Source organism: Boleophthalmus pectinirostris, unplaced genomic scaffold (assembly GCF_026225935.1).
Source record: "Boleophthalmus pectinirostris isolate CB_2022bp ecotype Guang Dong unplaced genomic scaffold, ASM2622593v1 HiC_scaffold_3, whole genome shotgun sequence".
NCBI classification, from domain to species: Eukaryota; Metazoa; Chordata; class Actinopteri; order Gobiiformes; family Gobiidae; genus Boleophthalmus; species Boleophthalmus pectinirostris.
The window spans coordinates 42,816,672-42,835,815 of record NW_026571299.1 but is presented as its reverse complement, the minus strand read 5'-3'; the positions used below and the strand labels follow the sequence as shown (position 1 = coordinate 42,835,815).

At 39.0% G+C, this 19,144-nt stretch overlaps 1 protein-coding gene across 1 annotated transcript in view; it reads right to left on the bottom strand.

Annotated features, from left to right (window-relative positions):
• Positions 1–2,266: 2,266 nt before the first annotated feature.
• LOC110170229 (contactin-4) overlaps positions 2,267–19,144 on the bottom strand; it is a 42,600-nt gene continuing 25,722 nt past the window's right edge. The window contains exons 12-22 of the mRNA XM_055160358.1: positions 17,149–17,276; positions 16,095–16,267; positions 14,887–15,004; positions 12,637–12,795; positions 11,062–11,211; positions 8,874–8,944; positions 8,096–8,330; positions 7,911–8,023; positions 3,347–3,527; positions 2,865–2,977; positions 2,267–2,446 (exon numbers count right to left, since the gene is read on the bottom strand). Of these exons, the coding sequence (XP_055016333.1) occupies positions 2,267–2,446; positions 2,865–2,977; positions 3,347–3,527; positions 7,911–8,023; positions 8,096–8,330; positions 8,874–8,944; positions 11,062–11,211; positions 12,637–12,795; positions 14,887–15,004; positions 16,095–16,267; positions 17,149–17,276 (1,621 nt within the window). The remainder of the gene's footprint in view (positions 2,447–2,864; positions 2,978–3,346; positions 3,528–7,910; positions 8,024–8,095; positions 8,331–8,873; positions 8,945–11,061; positions 11,212–12,636; positions 12,796–14,886; positions 15,005–16,094; positions 16,268–17,148; positions 17,277–19,144) is intronic.

Sequence of the window (19,144 nt, the reverse complement as noted above, 5' to 3'; positions counted from 1 at the left end):
ATCAGATAGTGTTTTAACAAAGAAATTCTGTCATTGCACTTGGTAGTGATACATGGCAGAATAATTGCAATATACAGATTATCATACACTGCAAATCATGGCATCATCGTATATTGAATCGTAAGAGTCCCTTTAATTCCAAGCCCAAATTTTATGTATTTTGACTGATGATATTTTTTTCATTGAAAGAAGTAATTGCAATACTGTTATGTGACCTGTCCATCTAATATGAAACCTTCAAATGTTAAGTGTTAAAAGCCAGTGCAGCCATCCATGTGTGTTAACAGAAAATCAATGAGTTTCTGACAGAGATTATGAGCTGAGATGAGACGGTTTCTGCTGCTCCTGATCTCCTCTCCCCAGACTAATGCTGAGGATAAAGCCTCTAATCCATCACACATTTAATTGGCTCAAGCTGGATCTCCAACAGTGATATCAATCTCCACCGACTATCTACCTAACTCCCCATACTAGTATACAGTGTAGTCTTCAGTGTCAGAGCTCGCAGATCTGGGCTAATCTGTTCAATTGTATCTCTATGGATAAACCTTTTGGAGTAAATTTGTCAGTGTTTATGAAATTTAAAAACAGCAACATATTACCTTGAATGTCCAAGGTCATTATGTGTATCTTTTTACATTATGTATGGGCTTGATTACAATGAGAAACTAAACTGAAGCATAAGGAACATAATGTTTTGTTTAGACATTAACATATAAAAGTATACTCACCATGAGACTAGCACTGAGTGAATATAAATATTACTTTATGGTGTCACATGAGGATATGTGTAAAATGAGTAAAAATCCATATAATTCACAATGCCAGTTCTTTTATTGTATGTATTTTCTCCCTTTCTTCAGTAATGTTATAACTCTACAAGATGTCAGCCTGACTGAACGAGACTCCTACATGCTCAGTAATACAATAAGTAACTATGAAAGTCTGTTTTCCTCTAATGCATTGTTGTCTAATTAGAGATAAAAGAGACACACACGCTTAAAGATTTCAATATGAAAATTTACTTTAAGGTTTTCATCTCACAGAGATATTTTTACACATTATTACAATACATCTGCATTCTAGTCGTCATGTAGAGCAGATTTAGTACAAAATAACAGGTAATTTCAAGGGTGGGAGAATGAAGGAATGGGGGAGGTAGCACAATATTTGTAAATCACACACTAAACACATAAACTAATATTTAATAGGACCAATAGAACCTCCTAATGAAACTGACAGTGCCACACATGAATAGGATAGCAACAAAAAGAAGAAAAAGAAAAAAAGAGGAAGAACATTAAATGATATTTTTGTCAGCTGGATTCAGCAGGTACTACTACTGCTACTAACCTTGAAGTTGAGGTCATGTATTTTTATGGAACTACTACTTTGTCATTATTGATACTGTTGCATGTGTTCTTTATTAATATATTGTCCTTTATTCACAACTTACTTTAAAAAGTTGTAATTCATTTACCAGCCTTAAAAAACTATTACCTTCCACATTTTTACACACTGCATAAATATTTATAAATAATTCACTTATCGGCTTATCCTATGCCCTATTATACTACAATCCTGTGAAATGATCAATAAATTCATAGTTTACTAGTAACATTAAGAACAACAAAGCAGTATTTTAAAATACACAATTACAGAAAAAACATAAAATACAATCTTCAAGTCTTTCATGATAAATCCATGATTTACAGCAATAAATTTGCAAAGAACTAATAAACAGGCAAAGTATTACAGATAAGGCAATGTATTTAGACAAAAGCACTGTCTGGTCTTTTGCATCTAAGCCAACAGAATGTCTGTTGTGTCCCTTTAAGTGTAATGTAAGGAGCAGCGGTTCAGCCTGAGAGTCCATGAGGAGCTGCTAATGCTAGCATTATCCATCCAACCAACAATTAACTCATCAAGAAATCTAAAAACTGGACTGGGTTTAGAAGGCGGCTATATGGCAAATTTGGGATACTCTCAGAATTAAAAAAAAACAAAAACTTCTCCACTTCTCTGAGATGCCTCCACTGTCCATTTTAGAGTTGAGCTCAGAAACAAAGGAACACGGCAGTTCAGCAGCTACAACTTCATAGAGAAAACTGTAAAAACAATCCCCAAGGTGACAAAGTGAAGTGGAACTACAAAACACTTCCTGTGTCCATGTGAGTTCAGACCTGTGAAAGAAGCCAATCGTATTATTTTTCAATATATCACTTGTGAAGTGCGATACATGTGTCTAGTAAAGTCTAGCAGAATCTTAGAACTTACTGGACATCATTGGGATGCGGATGGGCCCGCTGCTGGCTCCATCTCCTCCTTCAGTCTGCACTTTAATCTCTATGAGGTAGTCGTCCCCAGATGGGATGTGTAACTCCACACTGGGACTTCTGGTCTCTAAAACCAAAGTTCTAGTGTTCCAGTTTGGACGGTACACAACCTGAACATCATGATAAAACATAAACAGCATAATGTGATTTCAGATTTTGACATATTCGGCACCTGGATAGGTAAGAAAACTGCACTCTTCTCCCACATCTATCAAAGCTTCATCTTCACAGAATTGAATATTTGAAGAGGTTCAATTATAAACAGTCTGTTTCCTCTAGTATGCTAAATAAATGTGGGTCAATGCACGGCTGTCACCACTGAAAGATGCTGTCTTACTCTGGGCTATGATGTTTTCATTTTATCACCTGGGACAGATCTTTTAATTTTGAAAGGCCAGACTGGGCCAATCCATAATGTGACACCAGAGTGCTGGCTCTATCTATCTCCTACAATGAGAAAGCTATTCACAGGGCTGACAGCTTCAAACCTATTTGTTTCTTTACTGTAAATTTCTCAGATGCACTCACCTTGTATCCAGTCACCTCAGACTCATTTTCCAGTGCCTTGACATGTTCCCAATTTAGAAAGATCTTGGAGTTGGTCAGGTTCCACTCAATGTTCCCTGGAGGCTGACTTGGTGCTGTGTGTAATTACACAGAAGCACATTTTACAAATGAAAGCATAAATTAAAGTCATCAATAGTAAGCGGAGGACTAACCCCGCGGTCAGACTTGATTTAATCACTGTGTGAAGGCAAGACACTTTTTACTACAAGAGCCAGGCTTCCATAGAGAGAGTCCAGTAACAAAAAGTAAATATAAAATGCACATTATAAATTAGCTTTTTATTCATGTGAAAAGAGACAATGGAATAAAATAAAATAGTTGCCCAGACATGGACTCAAAAAGGTACCTTGAAGCCATGATTAGCACTTTTTCATAAATCAATGAAACATAAAATGTGTCCAAAAGTGTAAAATAAAGCCTGTATTGTCATTGTTTGGGCTTACGTGGTTTCTTAGTGGTGATGTTGAAAGCAGGGCTCCTGGGTCCCAGTCCTGCACTGTTCTGAGCTCTGACTGAGATCACATAGACTGTGCTGGGCTTCAGAGAGGAGAGGCGCACTGTGCTGTTGGCCACCCTCACTCTCTCTGCATCTTTCACCTCAGAGCCCTCCTCCCAGAACACCACCTACAACATAGACATACTTTTATATAAGAAATAGTGAAAGCAAATGTGGGTCTGGTCAAGTGGTAACGGAGGGAAACAGGGGCAGATTTTTGACATTCAAATGTCTCTTATTCAGAAACTAGAGGAACTATTGAAATAAGTAAAGTATCAAAATGTAGGAAAGAGTTACACTCCAACAGGGTCAAGTTAAACCTGTGATATTCTTTCAAGTCGTTGACAAAAAATGTAAAAACTCACGTCGGTAACAGAGGGAATGAAATATGCAGCACTTTTTGGGCAATAAATCCAAACAGTGATAACTCTTGGTTCTCACTTCCATATCCTTAACAAACTGGTTTGAATATTTGCTTCATATAGTTTTCTACCATATGGTACAAGATTAGGTTGAAAAACCTCTTACTTTTTGAGTCATGAGATTTTTTATTAAGAAAGGTCATGGTAACGGAGGGAAAAGTAACGGAGGGAAAATTGTGCAAGCAAGTAGAAGGTGCATGATTTTAATACTTTAATATTACTTAAAAATGAAAGGAAACTATTTCTATAAAATATGTCAGTCCTTCCAAGCAAATTTTTATCATTTTTAAATACATAAAAAAAAAAAAAAAATCACATCTCTTCATCAACAGTTCAAAGATGGAATAACACAAGATATGACGAAATACATCCATTTATTGACATGATTTGAAGGTCTTTGAAATTTGGGAAATAATTTTTGTTCCATGTTTCATACATGGTCTGTTTAAAACATATGGAACTTTAGAACCAAAAATGGTACAGAAAAAAGGTCAACAGTTTCATAAACTAGAGTACATATGTATCTGTTCAATACATTTTTATATCAGATGCATTAACTTGAATTCTTGACCTTGCTGTTTACTTCTGCTTGACTGGGTCCATGTGTACCAGAATGATGAAAGTGGCAGTGGTGTTGAAGAAAAAACAGGAAGTTCTTTGGAGTAAAATGTATCCAAATTGTGATGAACTGGTACACAACAGGGATAATGAACATACAGATAGATGGATGAGAAAGATAAAAGAACAAACAACTGTTCAAAGTAAATCTGCTGTATTGTAAAATCCAAATAACCTAAAGCTTTACTGTGTAACGTTTCTGCTCAATGATTCAACTCTAGCTCCATGGAGAATTCATGTTTGATAAAAAAAAGACACTTTGAATTGAATAAACACATGATATACTGTACAATTAACGCGCTTTATTTTGGGGTGAGTCAGTCCTCCATTTCTCAGCTGCAGCTTGTCCAAAATGCAGCAGCACGTCTTTTAACTGCCACTCGAAAATATGAGCACATCACTCCTATTTTATCCTCCCTTCAGTGGGTGCCTGTGCACTTTAGGATCAATTTTAAACTGCTTTTACTTGTTTTTAAAGGTTTAAGTGGTGCTGCCCCGCTGTACCTCTCTGAGCTCCTTCATCCTTACACTCCTGCACTGTTTCTCTGGTTGGCTGACCAGCTGAGTGTGCCAAGACCAGCCAGAAGCTCAGAGGGGACAGAGCCTTTGTGGTGGCTGCACCAAAACTGTGGAATGAGCTGCCTTTGCACATTACACAGGTCTTTACTAAACCTGTTTTTAAATGTCTTCTTAAAACGCACTTGCTCACTTTGGCCTTTGACACAGTTTGAGATGTGGACATTTTATTAAGATTGTTTTTAGTAGATTCTGTCTTTGTTATTTTATTATTTTTATTGTTTTTAGTTATGTTCTGTAGTACTTTGGACAATGTGTGTTGTTTTTAAAGTATATTATAAATAAAGTAGCAGTAGCAGTTGCAGTAATGCCATACTGTGGAATGTTCCAGATAAAGCATTATCATCTCCACGCAACAAGCAAGTGTTGGACTTTCTACCAGAGAATTGAGACATGGTGATGAAATCTCTTAGCAGATCAAAGGTTACAAAAGAGAGTCAGATAATAACTAAAGCACAGGCTCAAAACCTGAATACTGCTTTGTTTCATTCACACGCTAACATACAAATCCTGCATATTTAGACTGAGATCTTCCCTCAAACTCTACTATGTTTTAAACTCCATACACCTTCACTAGAATCATTTGGATAATTTCAGCCCTGGGAATTTCCAATCTCTATTGAACAAAAGGTAAAAAGTAGTTGTTAAATTGAAAACTGCCACTACAAGACATTACACGGTAGAACAGAGCATTTTGAGCTTTGGAGATGTTGAAAGACTAAAACATGATTACTCAAACATGTGTTAATGTTATGTTTTTGATGAGGTAACAACATTATAACCTGGATTCAAGCTCAAGAGTCAATATTGCCTAACATAGGACCTTTAAGCCTCTTGCAGTTCTGCCCTGATGAGCACTGACGCAGCATTAGAAGGTGATGCTATATCAGTAATACCATACAAGGGGTTCACCACAATCTGTATTCAAGAAAAGATCACTTATGACCCCGACATGAGACAGGAAAATGTCAACCAGATGGTTTGAGAGGAGCTACTTATCCAATTGGCTGCACACAGGCTTTCAGGGATATTGCTCGGGAAAGGCAGATTAGCGACAGGGCCTGGAGCTGCTGATAACAGATGCATCTGAAGCGCTTTTCTTTTTCTTACTTTTTTTTTTTTTTTTTTTTTCTTCCACCAGCGGTTTAATTATAGCAATTTATTGGGGTAGAGAGAGGGAGGGTGAGAAAAAGAGAGTTTACAGTTTGCAGTCTCACCTCTACACGCATTACTTTCAAAATACTTTCAATGTGGGTAGAAAAAGAAAAAAGATAGACACAAACTTTATGTTTCAGAATATACACCTCATAAAAATAAACACAAAGTCAGACTAATATTGGCTGCTATCTGTTACATTTTTACTTTGAACTTGCCATAAAAGCACTGAATTCTCATATATTGTGCAGTAGATTCTGGAGCTGTCCAAGGTGCTGAAGAAGAGAGAATTTGTGATTTACACTCCAGTATTTAGTGCAAGGGGTTTTTAGAAAGTCACTGCAGTTAGTGAAACTTTGAAGCTATGCTACATGATTTAGATAATTCTTGGTTGATGGTTGAGTCTAGTGAAACAGTTTTCTGTTAAATCACAGTCATTGCAGCCCTTCTATGTTAATATTGCTAATACTGGTGGTAGTAATAAGAAATACTGACTCCATTAGGAATAGACTTGGAAAAGGTATGGTTTACTTGTAGAAGGATGTCTAAAATATAGCATCCATCCCATTACTAAGACAAAATACTCACAAACTAAACGGACAAGTATTTTATCATTTTTATTGGATGATCTTGGCCATACCACTGTGTTCAATGTGTGTGTGCCTCATATGTAACAGCCACAATGTTGGGTGAGAGATTTCAAGTGCTGGGGGACACATAATGTTTGTTTTTTTCTCTAGCGCTGGACTACAGGTCATACTTTGATTCACCTAAAGACTCCATGTCCATAACAAAGCAGTATTGAGTATGTGACTGGCATATTGTTTGGATCTTCAGATTGGCCTAAACCACAGGGTCAAATCAATGGGGTAGGGTTACAGCAACAGCAATGAAGATGTCCCATCAAACATACACAGAAAGGAGGCCAAGATAAACAGGCCGTCATCAGAATTCACGAGTGATTCTGTGTGAGCGACTCATGTTTTATTGATTAGAGATTAAATGGATTATGGCACATCTAAAGTTGTGGGAAGAACTTAAAAAACATATGTTTATGCAATGTCATACATTGATACTGTTGGATACACTTTCTTATAATATTACATGCCGTGTTTACACTGAAAACAGTACGACAATAATACATAGCTGATAGTGAAGAATGGTTTAATTAAAACTGAAATGCTGACAGCTCTGTGAAATACAAGCACTTTGAAACTAGTTCAAAAATAGCAGCTGCAGAGTTGAGCTACATTGCTTTGTGTGCTTGTGTTATTGTTGTCTCACTCCATGTTGTGGCCCAACAAAGCCCTAACCCGCTAAAAGCTAAAGGTCAGACCACCTGAGCACTGCCCACTGAGTAATGGATGTGAGGCTTATCCATGGGTGGTATTTTTATCTAGGTGTCTTTGGAGCACATCCCAAGTGAGTTTGTGGTGAGGAAAGTGAAGTCTGTTCTTCACACTTCTTATTTGTATATGTCCATAATAGCTGTGTTCACGGCAGAATGTACAGTTCTTTGGGAGACTGGTATTGCTGCCAACAGCCCTCTTCATCCCTCAGATTCTCTGTGAAAAACCCACAGCTCAAACACAAACAGCACTGACATTTTTCTGTGTTGTCGCCATGGGCAGGCATATTTAAGTCAACGCCAGCCTATTGTACTGTCACTCACACTGAGATTAATGCCAGCTACATGTTTAAATTGTCCCTGTCAAAGTATTATTGAAAGGTATGTTTTACCTCATATGTAATGATCTCGGTGCTAGAGCCGCTGGGAATGGACTCCCAGAACACGTCGATCTCGGAGGATGACACAGAGCGAGCCCACACTTTGGATGGGGCTTCAGACGGCTCTGTGGGACAAACATGAATAATATATTTGTGCTGTTCAGAATAGGCTTTCCTCATTCACCTGTCGTACTCACCTTCCTCTGCAGAGAGCACAGTGATGGAGCGGCTGAAAGGCCCCTCCCCTCTGCTGTTGAACACGCCCACTCTCACCTCGTACTGTGACAGAGGCAGGAGGCTGTCGTTCCTGTACACATATCTAGATGCATCAGGGGAGGCCATCACAGACTGAATCCAGGTGCTACTGCCCACAGGCCGAAAGGCCACGATGTAACCAAAATCCTCCCCACTCTGCTGCTCCTCTGGAACGGGCTGAGAGACACACAAAACAAGTGTGAAACCCAAACTACTGTGTGCACAAATGTAATTACAAAAGTCTACAAAGTCTGGCAGCAACTGTGTTTTATGTTTTAGCTCCTCCTGAGAACAGAGCAGAACAGCTAGTACTGAATCACATCCAAAACGCATCAAACTGTCACCTAATGGTAGATTTACGACTGTGAAATTTACAGTGGTGGAGGAGTCAGCAGGCAGCAAATCACAAACACTCCAATTAAAACCACTACACAGGGACAAGGCACGCTCTGAGCCACTTCAACAAACTTTAGAACATCTGTCAGATTGATTACTAAAGATGTGTAATATTTATAGACTGAAAAACACATGTTCACCATTACTGACATTCTTTCAGCTATTAGCCTTTTGACACAGGTTACTGTAATACTAACCATTAATTAACAGAAAAGAATTACAATGGAATCAGTTTCTGACCTTAACATTTGAATATGGAGATGAATTATTACTGAAATTAGCAGACAGACAGACTGCTAACATGTGTTCTAATTAAGCTCTTACCTCCCACAAAATCACCAGTTCTCCTCGTGCTCCTCCCCCACCGCTCACGCTCAGGGGCGCCACCTTGGGGACTGCACAGGCACAGACACAGACAGATCATACAGTGAGTAAGATCTGGAAGGTGCAGATGAAAGCAGGAGGAGAAGATCACAGCTGTCCCTGCCGAGCCCCTCATTTACACAGCACTGGTTACCTACCCAGCCGGGAATTAGCACTGTGTTGACAAAGGTATCAGTGCTCATGTCACACGCAGCTTTTCCTCCACCCGTCAGCCCGCTTGTGTGGCTCTACAGGAGACTTGTTCCAGAGTGATACAATGGGAGAGAATTACAGGGATAACTGTAATTCATAACAAACTCTGTGGCAGCCAAATAGTGTGGAGGCTTATGTCAGGATCGCGTATAGTACTTCTAATACAAATACATTCACCTGCATTAAGCACAGAGCATATCTTCCCCATTGTCTCCTTTAACTAGGGATGTGACGATCCAGGTCTTTCAGTTCTGATACCAACATCAAGACACTGGCTTTGAGTATCTGCCGATGATATTAACCGATATCCAGTGTTGGGGAGTAACAGATTACATGTACCGGAGTTACATAATCAGAGTACAAATTATGAGTAACTGTATTCAGTTACAGTTACTGTTTCAGTGAGTGGTAATTGGATTACAGTTACTTTGTTGAAATAAATGGATTACACGGTGGTATTTTCCTGTTTACAAATTTTGGGCTGAACCAGGACTAAACCAGGACTAAAACCAGGACTAAAACCAGGACTAAACCAGGACTAAACCAGGACTAAAACCAGGACTAAACCAGGACTAAACCAGGACTAAACCAGGACTAAACCAGGACTAAACCAGGACTAAACCAGGACTAAAACCAGGACTAAAACCAGGACTAAACCAGGACTAAACCAGGTCTAAACCAGGACTAAAACTAAACCAGGACTAAACCAGGTCTCTAAACCAGGTCTAAACCAGACTAAACCAGGACTAAACCAGGACTAAACCAGGACTAAACCAGGTCTAAACCAAGTCTACACCAGGAGTAAAACCAGGTCTAAACCAGGTCTAAACCAGGACTAAAACCAGGACTAAAACCAGGACTAAAACCAGGACTAAAACCAGGACTAAACCAGGACTAAACCAGGACTAAACCAGGACTAAACCAGGACTAAAACCAGGACTAAAACAGGTCTAAACCAGGACTAAACCAGGTCTAAACCAGGACTAAACCAGGTCTAAACCAGGACTAAACCAGGTCTAAACCAGGACTAAACCAGGTCTAAACCAGGTCTAAACCAAGTCTACACTAGGAGTAAACCAGGTCTAAACTAGGTCTAAACCAGGACTAAAAGAGCTCTCAACCAGGGCCAATTTGAAGAGAACAAACAAGAATTTTCAGGATGTGGTTGCTACATTCATGTAGTTTTAAAAAACATGACAAAATCAAGTAATCCAAAATATTCAGATTACGTTACTCACTTTAAGTCATTTAATGGATTACATTACAAACTACATTTTGGGGTATGTAATCTGTAATCTGTAGGGGAATACATTTTAAAAGTAACCCTCCCAACACTGCCTATATCAGTGTAGAGACTGAAAATGGCATTTTTCTGGCATAACACAGTTAACATATCACAAAATTACTGATTGTGTTATGTAACTGTTATTTATCCTGCAAGTCACTACTGGACAACTTTGTATAAATTAAAGTTCAAGCATCATGAGATGTCCAGGCCTACATCGGTCAGTAAAGAGTCCAAACAAGATATTGACTGAACTGACTGAGTACCTTTGCTATTTTAGAACCTAAAATAATGATCATGTATTGAACCAGACATTGTTTTCTAGCTTGGGCTTCCTGGAATTTGGTGTAGGGCCTGATCTGTTGGCCGCAGTGGAAATTATCAAGGAAAAACAAAAACTAATCTTGATGATAATACTAAACACACAGGGACATGCAAGCACACAGTAGTAATGGACAGGATGTGATGGCAGAAATGCTATGAAGGAGCCTGGTGATGACTATAATTTTATGGACTTAAAAACTGCACAGGGTTTCTACATGTGATGCAACAGTCCTTGGACGTTTTGAACCATGTTTTTTTTTTTTTTTTTTTTTTTTTTTTTTTACTGAACCCAACATGAATGAAACTTCATACAACAGGGTTTTATACCTGCAGCTTTAGTCCTTATCTGCTTGGAAGGCAAACTGGGTTCACCAATGCCCACACTGTTGATCGCAACCACCCTGAACTCATACTCCACCCAGGGGCTCAGGTCCTTCACTGTTGCCTGCAGAATGTGTCCGGGGACAGGGTCTGGAACTGTAAAAAGAGTCACACATATGTGTAGGAAGTCCAATCGATCTATTAAAGGTTGCATAAGGTACCTCAACATACCATTATATGAAGAAATCAAACTGTCATCTTAAAATAGTTTAGGATTTATTCAGAAAAAAACAAAACAAAAACAGATACACACAACAGATACATAGACACCACCAGACAGATATGAGTTAACCTGGGAATTAATCCTCATGTTTATACTATTTTAAGTTTTCCATCATGGCCTAGTTTCTAAAGCAGGGTTGCCCAAACATATTTCCAAAATTAGTCCATGCTAGCTAGTCTGGGGCAAATCTAGCAGAGATTTAAGATTAAATCATTGGGTTTTAAAGACTGGTTTTGTCTCTTTTCCATTTAGTAACTTTTTTGAGAAAATCTAAATATACCTCAAACTGAAATTGTGCTATCTCGAACAAAACCTGACCTAGACTAGGACTAAACCAAGGCTAGATCTGAACCAAAGCAAGACTACATGCAGTGTTGGGGAGTAACAGATTACATGTACCGAAGTTATGTAATCAGAGTACAAATTATGAGTAACTGTATTCAGTTACAGTTAGTTTCAGTGAGTGGTAATTGGATTACAGTTACTTTGTTGAAATAAATGGATTACAAACCAGGACTAAACCAGGACTAAAACCAGGTCTAAACCAGGACTAAACCAGATCTAAACCAAGACTAAACCAGGTCTAAACCGGGTCTAAAACCAGGTATAAAACCAGATCTGCAAATCAGGTCTAAAACAAGGACTAAAGCAGGACTAAAACCAGTTCTAAACCAGGACTAAACCAGGTCTAAACCAGGTCTAAAACCAGGTCTAAACCAGGTCTAAACCAGGTCTAAACCAGGTCTAAAACCAAGTCTAAACCAGGTCTAAAACCAAGTCTAAACACAGGTCCAAACCAGGTCTAAACCCAGGTCTAAACCAGGTCTAAAACCAAGTCTAAACCAGGTCTAAACCAGGTCTAAACCCAGGTCTAAACCAGGTCTAAACCCAGGTCTAAACCAGGTCTAAAACCAGGTCTAAACTAGGTCTAAACCAAGAGTAAACCAGGACTAAACCAGGTCTCAAACAAGATTTAACAGGACTAAATCATGCTGTGTGGACCGTGTTTCCTCCTCTTCTATCAATAATGTTTTTAATTTGGTTCAGTAAAATTTGTTTTTTTATTGTCTTTTATCAGACAAAACATCTTATGTTACGATATCCTCATCTTTGCTTCTCTACAGCAAATCAGGTAATCCAAAGTATTCAGATTACGTTACTCACTTTAAGTAATTTTATGGATTACGTTACAAACTACATTTTGGTGTATGTAATCTGTAATCTGTAGGGGAATACATTTTAAAAGTCACCTTCCCAACACTGACTACATGCCACTTGCTTCAGTGTTTTTCTCTTACCTGTGTGAACACTTTGCCAGCCAATAGAGAAGGGGGTTCTGGCCTGTACCATGTAACTTGTGACGGGGCTGTGGTTGTCTGGACCAGCTCCCCAACGCAGTTGCACTGTTGAGTCTGTGATGTCGCTCACCACCAGGCTCTCCGGTGCTCCTGGAGGTCCTACATGTACCATAAACAGACACAGCTAAGCAATCCCAGTCCCACCCTACAGCAGATGTGGTACAATTCATAATAGGGCTAACAAGCTGCATTCAGGGTTAGTGGAGATGTAAGGGCTTCTACAGGGAGTAATGCAACAATCAATCCACTGAGGTACAGAGAGGAACAGAACATCTACTGTCAACAGCTACAAGGCCACTAATTATTAATTCGATTTAAAGTTTAATTTCACTTACACTACTAGGCAGCTGGCTTCTGCAACACACAGTATGGAGAACTATAACTAATTAAATCCCACTTCATTCAAGTAGAGATGCTCTCGGTACTATGCTATTGTGGGACTAACGCAGGTTATTTTAGGTGATCTTGTCTCAGAAAATAAATATATAAATCTAAAAAGTTCAGTGTTTGCCCTGCTTTATTTCCTCAGAGGGCTTTGTGTCTTCACCAGAAAGACAAAAGGGAAACTAGCATCCAAATCAGAGCAGATGAGTCATTACTTAACAACAGTATTGGATAACATTAATGAGCTGGGTTTTCAACTGGGATCTGAATGGTGTTAGGTAAAGCAACAACAGAAGATGAAATAAAAAGGCTGCAATGTGAGACTTTCAGCTAAGCAAAACACTAGCGCTCTGCTCTCAGAGGGATGAGTGCTGGGTACAGGCCTACAACAATGGGATCTAGATTAGACTATGACATAAGTAAAAGCCTTGTAGTACTTATGCTGGGGGAAATAAAGTAATTACTAGTTTAATAGTTTAAATAAGTTGTCAGCCTTGTTGGCTTTCCTATTGTTCTTATTATTGAAAATCATATGCATATTTTTATGGGCCAGGCTTATATGGGCTTATTGCCACTGTGCCTGCTCTGCCACCTCTTCTCTTTGTGCAGGTCTTTCATCCTTGTCCACCTTACCTCACGTGCACTGTTAAAGCCGTGGCGTGAACGAGCATGTGCTCTCTCTCTGCGCTCCTGCCTCGCTGCTGCCAAGCTCTCCAGTGCCCGACTCGTACATTTGACTTTGTCTTTTGTTTTGCCACTACATTCAAATTGCACACACTCGGTTTTCTTTTGCATAACATACACCGCACTACACAACCGATACTTACATACCCACAACCCCATACATTTGTTTTGTATTATGTATTATTCTTGGTTATATTCCTTTTGTAAATTAAATCTCATTTTTTAAACTGGTGTTATTTGTTTAGCAGCAGTAAATATTTTTATGCTACAAACAAAAGTACCAAACAAGATCTTAAATGTAGAGAGGAAGCCTTTTACTTATGACCTATTATACCTTTATGTAGCAATAACATTTTGTAGTGATCATAACACATCATAATTGAAATTGTGTGTATAAACAAGGAGCCAGAAGAACACTGGGTGCAGAGTGTAATAGGAACTGTGAGAATCGCTGAGATGTAATAAAAGTAAAGTAAAAATACAACTCAGGAATTGTTAGTAACGCATAAACAATACAGACATCCCATGTATATTGTGCCTCACCCTTTGGCTCACCCTTTACTCAAAACATTATATTATGCCTCAGCTCTAAGAAGAACTTCAAGATTTAGATATTCATAAATATTTGAAATAAACTTTTAGCTTCAAAGGTACCATCTGAACAGTCAGTGAATTTGTTGCAAAATTATTCAGAGACTTATTTTTACATGAAGCAGTCCTGTGATCTTTAGCTTTGCCCTTGAGTGTGAAGAGTTGCCTACCTCAGTATAAAGACCACCGACCCAGTCAAAGACTCTTTCAGAAGCCTATTTCTGTCAAGCTCCAACTTAGTGTTACAACAACTGTATTTAAATCCAATACATTATTATATATTTGTTAAATACAAAAAATCTATAGTATCATGGAGAATATGAAACTTATAGGACATCAAAAGCAGATCAACAGAATGATTAAGTTACACAATTGAAAAAATGAAATAAATAAATAAGTTGGCTGACTGAGGCCAGGCCGAGGAAGAGTACACTTAACCATTAAAAAAAATAAAAAAATAAAATCTTACATAAGGCCCTCATGTTTGCACTTCATGAAATAAATAAATGAATAGGCAGTTTGTTAGCATACCTCTGACAATCAAATCTGCAGCAGCTGAGACAGTGTCCAACTCTGTATGCACCATGCAGACGTACTTCCCAGAATGCTTCAGTTGAATATTCCTCACCATAAGGTCACCGGCAAATCCCTAAGGACAAAGAGAGGAAAGAATTGTCAAACGAAGTACAAAACATTTCTTTTTTGTCACAGAAATAAGTCAGTCAGATATGCCAAAGGCGACTATAGTGACGCAGCAGTTTGGGAAAAACAAAGTGATTCAGGTTTGCATTGTGTAGAAGTGAACAGAGAAATGAGAGGCTTTGAAACACTATCTATTATCAGTCTTTGTTGTGTTCACACGTTCAGATAAACAGCATGAGTTGGTGATTTCCTTTTGCCTCATTCATGTAGTTACACAAAAGCCTGCATTCCGGTGAAAAAATGCATTTCTTTGTGTGGCGGTGAGCAGCATGGTGATTACGTTGACGGTGGAAATGTCAGTGTTCTACTGCAGTTTCACGGGGCAGGCACTCTGGCAGAGAGGCATAAATCTTGTAATGGCTCTGATTTGTTGAGGGAGATATTGATTGATTTGTGTGTACACTCAGTTCACCTCCAGGCCCGAAAATGTCATCGCTGTTTATAGGCTGCTCCAATGACTAGACACAATAACATGCATTGACATGAGAGGTTTTAAGACTCTACAAGAGATTTGACTTAGAAAATGTCTGTTATTGGGTGTAAGCAACAGTGGCTCAGTTGGTACAGCAGTCTCCTTTTAACCAAAACACAGTTTGATCCTGCTATATCCTTGGGCAAGACACTTAATCTTGACTGTGTGACTGAGTGATTTTGGGGGTTTGAGTCATTCCATGTCTGTGTTCATGTGGTATAGCACTTACTCAAATTTCCTCCCACTTTTCAGTGATTTCTAAATTGTTTTTTGGGACATTTTAGTACATCTATTTTCACCATGTTATAGAGCACTTGGTGTCTCATTTAAGGTATGTGTTCATTTATATTGTATTGAATTTCATACACTTCCAAAAGTTTCTCACTGGGTGAATGTTTGAATACATTTTTCAGATGAAAAGAACCATACTACCTCTTCTCTACTTTCTAAAACTCTGTAATCAGCCCAAACCTTTAAAATGTTGCAGGTCAAAAATTCAGCACTGACTGTGCTGTGCTGCTGCCTCAAATGACTATGTAGCAGTACTCAGACGCATTACACCTACCCCTCCAATCATCTCAAAGTGCTCCTGCCGGCTGAAATCAATGGGCTTGCCATTGAAGAACCACTTAAAACTTGGGCTCAGAGACAGGTCGCTGGACACTTCACACGGCAACACCAGACTCTGTCCCAGTGTGGCATCCAGACTCAATGGAGGGACAATTATCTTTGTTGGCTCTGTAGGAGGAGAGAGAAAATTGGTAATCTTTTGTCCAAGTAGTGCTAAAAAGTCTGCTGGAATAAGCTAAACAAATGAGGTAATAAGGCCTAATTTGGCCGAGATAGCAAGTCTATCAGGGTAATTAAGTGAGCTTAAATAACTTCTCTTAGGAGGCCAGTGGAACTCATAAGTCAATCATGAATATTTAAAGAGTGCATTAACAAAGCCAAAAGTGCTCTCATTCAGTAATCCACATTTAACCAGTCACATCGGGGAAATGCAACAGCAGCTTTTTTATATGAAACAGTAGTGACAGAATATTCTTCAGCTGCAGTTGAGATCCCTGATGCTGCCACGGCAACAATAACTCACAGCTGACACAAGCACAGATGACTTATACATCTGTCAAAGCCACGTAAAACCACTGTGAATTTCATTATTCATTTCATGCTTGACTTAGTATTTTTCACTTTTAAAGTTTCAATCCAGAGCCATACTATATATCTAACGGCAGTGCGAGCCTGTGCACAAGACTGAATGTCAAAAATGGCAGGGAGATATTTTCAGTGCACAATTACTCACTGGCACATTCTGTATGATAAATAAGGCATGTAGTATGGAGCAGGTGGGTACATGATAGATTTGACTCACTCCTGTACAATTTTAAGCTATTCCCATAAGAGAAAAAATAAAAATAAAAATAAATAAACTCAGCCCAGTATACCTTTTATCTATACCTAAAACATATTTTGCATTTCTAACTAACTAACCAATAATCGTCCATAGTCTGTTACCAATTACACCCACTCTTTAACTTGACAGGATACAGGGGTCACCCATGTCATGAACTTTATAAAATCTTTAATAACAGCAGTACACTTGAGATAACAGCACTTACCCTTGACCACGACTGCCCCCGTGCTGCTGGCTGATCCAAAGTGGTTCCTGGCCACACAGGTGTACCTCCCTGCATCAGACTGTGTGACGTTAGCGATCCGGAGGGACCCATCCTCCAAGATAGTCTGTCTGAAGAGGGAGACAGTGCTGAAATGGCAAATCTCCCTTTAACGCCTCCAATCTTTAGATGTTAATTAGACAATACGTGATAATAAGAAGCAAATTAGGTACGTTTTTCCTCGGAGATGGCCACATTTCAGTAGTCATTTGAACTTTTTACCTACCATTCATTGCGATTTCTATGGTGCCTCCAAAATCTATTCTGAAAGATTCGTTGCACGCCTCAGAAGATAACAATTATCTTAAGTGAAGTGGAACAGATTTGCTGTGGGGTCAGCATAGTATTGACAGCACAATGGCTAAAACACACGTATTCATTAAAACCACAAGAGGCCAGACAATGGACAATGCTAGAACCAGCAAAGGACTGGAGGGATGCTACTGGAAAAGGTCTTTTACCTGCAGCCTTATCACTCCACAACACATGGACATAAGATTATCAGGCTTCACAAGAAAGTAATATACTGTTGATCTGCATACAGTGTACTAGTGAACTCAGGGGAACAGGAGCTGTGTGTGAGGGCCAGTGCATAGGAGTCTTGGACACTGGGATTCATTGTATGGGTAACTTTTATGAATTATTTTGTATTCTTGAAAATACAGGGGCTACAGTGGGCTACAAGGAAAGCTAAACTATTTGAACAAAATACCTTGTTGCAATTGTGATTTCAATTTGTTCACACTTTAAATGCTTCCAGATGTATTACCACAATAAGAAATATGAACTAACAAACATAAGAATTACATGTCAGAACATGTTTGTACAGATCTAAAATACAAAGTTAACACTTGCCCTATCTGACCGCTGATCTGCGTGCAAGTGTGGGGCATGGAGCTGAATATCAGGTGGAATGGAGCAGAATGAGGCCATGGTGTGGTGTGTTCGGTGAATTGCCAGAACTGTAAAAATAAATATCAGACTAGTCCACTGAAAAACAATGTGTAACATGCTCAAGGCCTCTTTTATTTGGCAATATATTAGGATGATAAATGTTTAACATTCATAACATGTTCGTCCGCAGCAAAGCACAGCCCCTCGCCCACTTCCTGTATCGGATTAGCACTGGTCTGTGGTTTGGTTTGATCTGGATCTGTACAAAAGCTGCTCATTCACATGAGGCTGTTTACAGCGCTGTCTTAAAGTATGTTTTCTTACTCTGTTTGTGGTTCTAAAGCTGTGATGTCATATTTCCTCACATCCTCGTACCCTTTCTGTCATCAACCCTATTTAATTTTGTGACCAAATTATTCCCATTGTGCCGTTTGGTTAGTCTATAAAGTTAGTCGCCAGTAGATTGGCTCCTGACAGCTCGGGGCCGTGACAGTGGAGCAGACGCACGCCTCATACGTGCTGCTCTCTTGGCAGCAGCGGGCAGTAGAGCTTTGCACAGCGGCTCAAGAGACATACAGTGCACATGAGCACTGCTCTGTACAGACACCTGGGCATGCTGGTCTGTGCGCTCATGGAGCATATCAGTCACTTGTGCAGGGCAAATGCAGGTTGAGCAATCACCCTCCTCGTGTGTTAATCGTTTAAACCATGTGTGTGCATAAAGCGGTAAAATCAGAAACATTTATATGACAATAAAGGTATCCTGTTGATTTACAGGTTACCTAACACTAAAGCACATGCGCACGACCCCCAAGCACTGTTACAGTTTAAATGCCTGTCGATTTGGAGGTGGCGTAACAAGTAACATTTTAAAAGTGTATTGGTTTGTTGTAACTATTAAGCAGGTAAGCAACAACATGTGCATGAATATACGTTAAGTAGAATGCCTACGTAAGATGACTGAATAGTTTGGATTTAATATTTGATTTTACTGTTCATTACATCATATTTGATTTTGTTTCCATGTGTAGAAAATGTTGGAACT